Source organism: Triticum dicoccoides, chromosome 5B, assembly GCF_002162155.2.
Source record: "Triticum dicoccoides isolate Atlit2015 ecotype Zavitan chromosome 5B, WEW_v2.0, whole genome shotgun sequence".
Lineage (NCBI taxonomy): Eukaryota > Viridiplantae > Streptophyta > Magnoliopsida > Poales > Poaceae > Triticum > Triticum dicoccoides.
In genome coordinates this window covers 226,264,999-226,272,877 of record NC_041389.1, presented here as the reverse complement: position 1 = coordinate 226,272,877, position 7,879 = coordinate 226,264,999, and the positions used below count along the sequence as shown (strand labels likewise).

General features: G+C 38.0%; 1 protein-coding gene across 2 annotated transcripts in view; it reads left to right on the top strand.

Annotated features, from left to right (window-relative positions):
* LOC119308155 (tRNA pseudouridine synthase A-like) overlaps positions 1-7,078 on the top strand; it is a 14,389-nt gene extending 7,311 nt beyond the window's left edge. Inside the window, exons 2-11 of one of the 2 annotated variants that reach the window (XM_037584273.1) lie at positions 876-932; positions 3,564-3,641; positions 3,883-3,936; positions 4,149-4,231; positions 4,452-4,551; positions 4,631-4,693; positions 4,819-5,097; positions 5,723-5,783; positions 5,885-6,025; positions 6,676-7,078. In XM_037584273.1, coding sequence (XP_037440170.1) covers positions 876-932; positions 3,564-3,641; positions 3,883-3,936; positions 4,149-4,231; positions 4,452-4,551; positions 4,631-4,693; positions 4,819-5,097; positions 5,723-5,783; positions 5,885-5,985 — 876 coding nt within the window. In that variant the 3' untranslated portion in view covers positions 5,986-6,025; positions 6,676-7,078. Of the gene's footprint in view, positions 1-875; positions 933-3,563; positions 3,642-3,882; positions 3,937-4,148; positions 4,232-4,451; positions 4,552-4,630; positions 4,694-4,818; positions 5,098-5,722; positions 5,784-5,884; positions 6,030-6,675 lie in introns of both variants that reach the window. The other variant, XM_037584272.1, reaches the window with a different exon arrangement.
* Positions 7,079-7,879: the final 801 nt, after the last annotated feature.

Genomic DNA, 7,879 nt, shown 5'->3' with positions numbered 1-7,879 from the left:
CGTAGTTTACCCCACACAGTGGCAAGTCTGCTGTCGGTATGCTTCTAGTCATGAAGAACAGTTCTTCCTGTCACCATCTGTACTTGCAGATCAAATGTTGTGATTTTACCTTTCTCCACTGTACATGCCTGCAGCTGTCATCGGATGGATCTGTTATTTGGCGACAGTTCCATAAGCCCATAACCTCTAGTGGGTGGGTACTGGGTGGTAGCTACCGTTGGAGTTGATGATCTTATCTCTTAAACCATGTTAACTGTGCAAAGATGCTGCTGATGCATTGCTATTGGAGACCCAATATCTATAATAGGGTGCATAAGACATAGGAGAGGCTGAAGCAAACTGATTTAGTAGTATTCATAATATACCATTAAAAGCATGTGTGTTCCATTTCTATGGGTGTGCTTTTCCTTTGTATGTAGCAGAGCAGTTCGAGTGCAAATTAGCATTTTAGATGGTAGCATTGACAAGGAAAATGCCTTAGAGACTGTTGCAGCAAAAATAAATGAATAGTTTTTTTGATTTCATGCTTTGTTTTGATGGAGAACATGGTATAGATAAGAGAAGAAATCACTAGATGAAATAAGTTCTTATAGGTTGCTGAATAAAAGGATAGAATGAAGGAGAAAATGGCATAGTATTGTGAAGAATGGTATGATATTCCTTGATAAGATTATTGTAAAGAATAAGGAGGTTTATTTTATTATTTTGTGGGTGGCATACATAATCATTTGAATACTGTTATATACATGTATATGTATGTGCAGCAAATTACGAATTAAAGTATCTGCCTCTTCCTGCCCTACTGCTATAGCTTGCTTAGCTGTAGTAAACATATAATAGATTCGGTGACAGCTCATGTTTTTGAATTATTTCAGGAGGCATTTCACAAATTCATTGGGCAGCCAGTCTCAATCTTCTGTTCTAGTCGAACGGTATTGTACAAAATGCTTTAACGCAATATTTAACAATTTTTTTCTCTTTTGTTTTTCTTGCTGTTGAATCTGCAATTTTTCTGATAGCGATTAAACAAATTGTGCATTTGTTTTTTTTTATAGAAGCAGTGATGCAATAAGCAATAATTTATTTTATATACCTAGAAATCTGTCATAGTTGTAGAGTTAATTAGTTGCATATGTTAGTCAGAGATAATCTTTTTATGAATGTTGCATGTTGCATTGCATGCCATATAATATACGAGGGGCCATTTGCTATTCTATAAGTCTGGATCTACATTATGGTGCAGTTGGAATTATTAGGTATCTAGGCTATTTTTTCATAAGACTATTGTTACTAGAGAGTCTAGGCTGATTGCGTAACAAGTTCAAATCATGCTTTTGCAAAATGCTATGACACTCTTAGGTCCAGTGTACTGTTTTGAACTGTGCTTTGCTGAGAAATTAGCCATGGAATTAGGAAAAAGCTTTTTAAATAAACAGTAAATAGGGAAAAGCTGGTTAGACAAACGGACAATTATCATAATTCACCTCGATGCCAAACTGAGCCTTAGTTTGCCGGAATACTTTTCTCATACTTTGGTAGTTACTTACGTTTGGAGATCTATATATATTTTCTAAATAGAGGCCGTAGTGACACTGTGGTGTCCTTTTAGGCTTTTACCCTTGCAACTCTGCTATAAGCCCAAACGCTCTCTATCACAGCTAACACAATAATAATGGTCTGCTGCAGTGGCGGATCTAGGATTTCGAAACAGGGTGGTCCGCCTATAAAAAAAATTTGACAACAAATATGTCATGCAAACAGAGATTGGGCTGGATATTTTTACAACAAATAAGCCATACAGTGCCAATTTTTTCAGTCAAAAATACTTTTTTTGGGAAATATACTTATAAACACAGCAGCTCCTAGTTAATAATGATTCAATTAGAAATTGGGAATGGGGATTGGGAAGTGCGTACTGAAGATGATGGGCTGGGCGGCTGGCTTCTGCACATCTCCAGTGTCCAGTCCGATGCTGGTTAGGTCTGCTAGCTGTTAGTTGGGCTCTGTTTCATTTTTTTCTCGGACCAATCTCTATTCTCCTATGGTATACAGGTCAAACCAAAATCTCAGGGTGGGCCGCAGCCCACCCTGTCCACCCTCTGCCTCCGCCCCTGGTCTGCTGTAATCGTCTGCGGATAACCAGATAGCGGCTGCCATGCCATTCATTTTTTTATTTATGCCTTTGGACAATTATTTTGGAATACTGTATACTTGGTATGTACTGAACTAAAATTAGCACCATAGACTAATAAAAAGGGCAGCCCCAGTGCATGTAGCTCCCGCTTGCGCAGGGTCTGGGGAAGGGTCCGACCACTTTGGGTCTATTGTACGCAGCCTTTCCCTACATTTCTGCAAGAGGCTGTTTCCAGGACTTGAACCCGTGACCTCATGGTCACAAGGCAGCAGCTTTACCACTGCGCCAAGGCTCCCCTTCAAAATTAGCACCATAGACTAATAATTCAAAAAATGATGTCTCATTTTTTAATTTTAAATTCAAAGTTGGGAATATAATTAAAAATTAATAATGCTGCTTAATTAAAGAACATATTTATAATCTGCAAAATCATAATTCGATGTGAATAAAGGTATGCTCAATAACGTATATTTGAATTCTATTTTATGTTTTGTAAACATTACATTTATATTCTGTGTGTTGCTCTAAGTTGACTATACAGTTTCATAGTTTAGTTATATTTTTATGCAACTTTAGTTGAGTGTACGTGCCAGGAATGAAGTTTGTTTTTTTAGTTGCATTGCATGCATACCCTTGGTTTGTTTAAGTTATTTGTATTTATGTGTATTTTGTACAGCAAATCAATAGAATTAACTTATTTCAAAATGGCGGCAGATCCGCAATGTATTATATAGCCTCGGTGTATACTCAGGTGTTTTCCTGTGTTGCGGGCCAACCTCTTCTTTCTGTTAAGGTGGTAGCTGTGAATAGCCATCGACTACCTCGAAAGGGAAATCGAGCTTGGAAGGCTAGGGGATGTAGTAGGGCAGATCACCATGATACCACGATAATTGTTATTTACTGTTGGGAATATTAGCAATTTTCCAATTAATTTAATTTACAATAAATCATGATGATAGCAGTATGAGCATGTACTAAGCACACAGCAGGAACATCTACGATAACAACAAGTATGCCTAGCACATGAACTGGTTCAGGATGTCAGCTGTAATACAAGGCACAACTCCAAGAAATAAAACTATTCTGTGTTCAGCCCCAGCTCCTCTCTGCTTCTCTACTTCAGCCTATTTCTAACACGGCTCGTTCATGAAACACAACATGGGTGAGGTGTGGCGGGCGTCTGAGGAGGAGCGCGGGTGTACCACTCCTCTTCTCAAGCTCCAATAGCATGTGGAAGAGAATCCCTTATATGTTGGTTTCAACTCCTCCAAATCCGGGATGGCACTAAACTTACCACCTTGTCATGAAACCCCACATGGGCCTTTGAGATTTTCCAGGAATTATTGTTTATATTGGCCTAAAGCCCATCTATAATTCATCATTTACAACATTATGTTATATGCAGCTAAAGATTTATCTGCTAATCCAGGATGCAGGTGTTCATGCTTTGTCAAATGTTTGTCATGTTGATGTGGAGCGCATAAGTAAAAGGAAGCCTGGTGAAGTGGTTTGTATGCATACAATTTTCTCTCCAACTGGCTTACATTGAGGATATGCATAAACTATTAATTGTATGCTTTGTTTATATCAAGACACATTTTGGCCCGCTGCATGTTAAATTATGTCCTTCATGGGTTTGATGTCAGATATAGAATCTCCATGAATACTACCTAAAACAAGTGTATGCACTTTAGAGCTCTTATACCACTTCTAGTTCTGTTTGTTGATGTACTTTTCCCCTTTTGCAGTTGTCACCTCATGACCCTGAAGTTGTAAAATGCGCGGTGAACCATTTTTTACATGTATGTTTTGACCTACTCTAGCTATAGTGCTTTTCATTTGGTTGAGCTGGTCTTTAGTTGAATAAACATACACGTGCCTGCTGATGATTTTTGTAGTTCTCCACATTTTATAATTTGACCTATACTTAATGATTTATGTAGTTCTCCAGATTTTATAATTTGACCAGTCTCATGCAGTAGATATTTATTTCTGATCCACATTTTTCCTGCAGAAGAATGAAGGTGACATAATGGTGACTGATGTTCGTTGTGTTGCACCAGATTTCCATGCTAGATACAAAGCTCTAGAGCGCACGTAGGTAGCAAAATCTACAATATAATATGAGGGACTCTTCTAATTTATCTTGTTACTATTCCATTCGTATGCCTAAACTATTTATTAAAAGGCTAATAACTTTGAGTCCTCCTATTATGCTTTATTTTCAAAGTGTGAGCAATGGTAACTTGATTATAAACAACTCCATTTGCCCTTTCGAAGTAATGAGGATGTTATTGCTTTACTAATTTTGTTGAAGATATCACTATCGTTTACTTTCTGGGCCTGAGCGACCGTCAATCTTTGAGAAAAACTCGGCTTGGCACATACCTGAGGATCTAAATATACAAGCTATGAAGGTGAGGTCTCCAGCTATACTTAATTGTTTTCTGATGTGAAATTATGTTTCTGGGTTTACTAATGATGGTTTTTGTTCAGAAAGCATGCAATATACTTGTTGGGCATCATGATTTCAGTTCATTTCGAGCATTTGGATGTCAGGTGGTGTTTTGCTTCTTAACTGTCTCTCAGTTGCTGAGTTCATCAAGAAATACTAGTGCAGAAAGGCACATTGTTTCTTGGATTTGACCATCCATTGTGTTTATATGGAGGGATTATTGTTACAGGCAAAATCTCCAGTGAGAACTTTGGATGAGCTTACTGTTACAGAAGTATTTCCTGTCATGTTTTTCCCTTCAAGCTTAGAGCGATCAGAGATGGAATCACCAGATGGGTCTCTTGTTTATTCAAGGGCATCACTCATGGGATCTTCTGGAGAAAGATCTGATGTTTCTAGTACTACTAGTAGGAAATTAGTATGCGAGAATGGACAAGAGTTTGGAAAGAGATTAAGGCACCGCTGCTTTGTTGTTACTGCAAGGGCACAGTCTTTCCTTTACCACCAGGTAAGTCATCTTCTTTGAAGGGTACTTTCAGAGCTATCAAGATTTGTTTTTTTTTGGGATCTGTGCCAATGCCTAACAGATACAAGTGCTCATGTTCAGATTTCTTCATAATTATTGCTTCGTGAAGAAATTTGGATATAAAGCATGAAATCTACTACTGTACTTATCTTCAGGAGCAACTACAATGCAATCCAGCTTTAGGTGCATAGGTGTAATCACCTAAAGAAGTGTCCCAAAAACAGGCATATCTCAGCTATGCTCCCTCGGAGTAGCCAAACACTGTCTCGAACTGGTCACATGCCATTTCTTGATAAACACATTTGGTGTTTAAGGCCAGTTGTACTATTAAGCATTTGTAGCTCCTACTTTATTCCATGGTAGCAAAAATGTGCTCTATGACATTGCAAAATGGCAAAAGTATGGTGTAAGCTGAAGGACGCCTATCAATTTATAATTCGCTTGCGGATAAATGGATTTAAGAAACATCATGTTTGTTGTGTAAGAACATGTTTTTCTTAGGGAGGAAAATGTTATCACTAGAGAACTTTGTATCTATCATAGTTGCCATTAGTACTTGATTATTAGATGTTGCTGCAACCTGATGACTGATTATTTTCGGATGCAGGTAAGATTGATGGTCGGTCTTCTGAAAGCTGTTGGAATAGGAGATCTAACAACTGCTGATGGTTTGAACATTCACCTAGTATTGTCTTTTGATTAATGGACCAAGAATTGAAGTGAAATTTTACAATGTTTATTTTGATATGTCTACCTACATTTGATGCAGTGGAGAGAATTCTGGATGCAAAGACAATGACTGCTGCACCTCCTATGGCACCTGCTTACGGGCTTTACCTTGACAACGTGAAATATGACCCGATTGTTTAAAGAGTGATTTTGAGCTGGAGTTTTGTTAGCTATTGGATATGTAGGTATGTCTAATCCAGCTTATGTAAATTGGTACTGTTGTACACCTGCATTCCAACTTCCAAACTATCCCAGTGATGGCGAAATAATAATGATACAAGTCACCTAGCTGTGAATGTTCTGCTTAGAGTTTCATCACAACTGTGTGGTCACACACCAAGATGTGACATTTATTGTACATTTTACCATCCAATCGAACCAAGAATTATATGCGGCCACACATCAGGTCAAGCATTCAGTATATTGCATGTTGTGAATTTTCTCTTCAAACAAAAAGGTTCACACTAATTAATTTAGGCTGTCTGAAAGCAACTTTATGACAGTGGATGGTGGGGATAGCTTAGATACCCATGTGTGCATGTACACATGCATTTCCCTATTTTCTTTTGGCAATTTGCTATAGTACAAGCACAATTTGATTTCTTTTAGGAAGTACGCTATTACCGGAATTTAATTAATTTCTCTTTCTATTAGAGATCTCAAAAATATGCAGTTTAGTATAATTTTTAGTAATAGAAGGGTCATGTTTCTTAACTAATTACATTGAGATCTTTTCGTTTACAAATGAATTGTTTTTTTATTCAGTTTCCTTATGTTAAGCACTTAAGCCGCATATGGAAATTCATACATGTGCTTCCTTTCTATCTGCAGGATAAGTTTTTCGAATCAATGGATAAATGAAGCGTTGAAAGAAGATGTCACAAAGGAACCTGGCTTGTCATCTTTTGTTCAGAATTATGTGTTTCCCATAATATACTTTTGTGCGATGCATTTCTTATAGTAGTGAGTTTCTGCATCAAGAGGGTCAGATAGTTAGCCAAGTAACATTCTGGATACCTGAATGGAGGGTTGAATGACTATCCATATCGGGAATAATTTTTGCGCACTAACAATTACTCCCTCTGTAAAGAAATATAAGAGAGTGATCTAAACACTCTTATATTTCTTTAGATCACTAACGTTCTTGTATTTTTTTACGGAGGGAGTATTTGGCATTTATGAGATTGATGATGGTGAGTCCCTTTCTGAGTACTCCCTTCGACTCAGTTTACAATTCCTGCGCGTATATCTATGTTGTCAATTTTATCACCTTAATATAAACTATATAACACAAAAGTTATATGGTTTAAAAATAGAACATCTGAATTTTATATTGATATATTTTTTGTAATATATGACTTGTATTAGGTTGGTCAAATTGACGACCTAGGGATACGTGCATGCCCTGTAAACTGAGAGAGAGGGAGTATGTATATTTGTTTAATTAATTGGTCATTCTCTTTGGACTTTAATAGTTGGATCTGAAATACTTCTCTCAATGCATATCTCTTATTCATTACCTTTCTTGGCCACTTTGCTTTATCCAATATATGCTTAACGAAAACATGACACGAGCTCGTCATTTCTTTGCATCTCAGTAAAGATTCCCATGAGACAGTCAAGTTGGCCATGAGGAGCTAGGCCACGCTTTGGGAAGGCAATGGTACGGTGTAGATGAGGCAAATTTGTCTTGGCGAATCTGGTAAGATATGGCCATCTCTGCCATGATTCCCATCTAGTAGTAGGCTACACCATGATCCCTAGCTCAAATAAGCACAACAGTGCTACTCCCTTGGGATTCACAACGAAGTTGTTTAAGCTGACGTTTCTCTTTGGCTACTTGGAAGCGGATGAAAACGCCATGCACCGATGCGCAACAAGCTGAGCTGCAGAGTTGCCCCAATCTCAACCACGGAGCCAGCCAGTGCCTTGACGTCTGTGCGCACCACGCACCCACCAAGTGGCCGGCACCTCAAACAATCACGTACGACAGAACGCTGCACTCTCTTATATCAAAAAAGCCAAAGGAGATTCA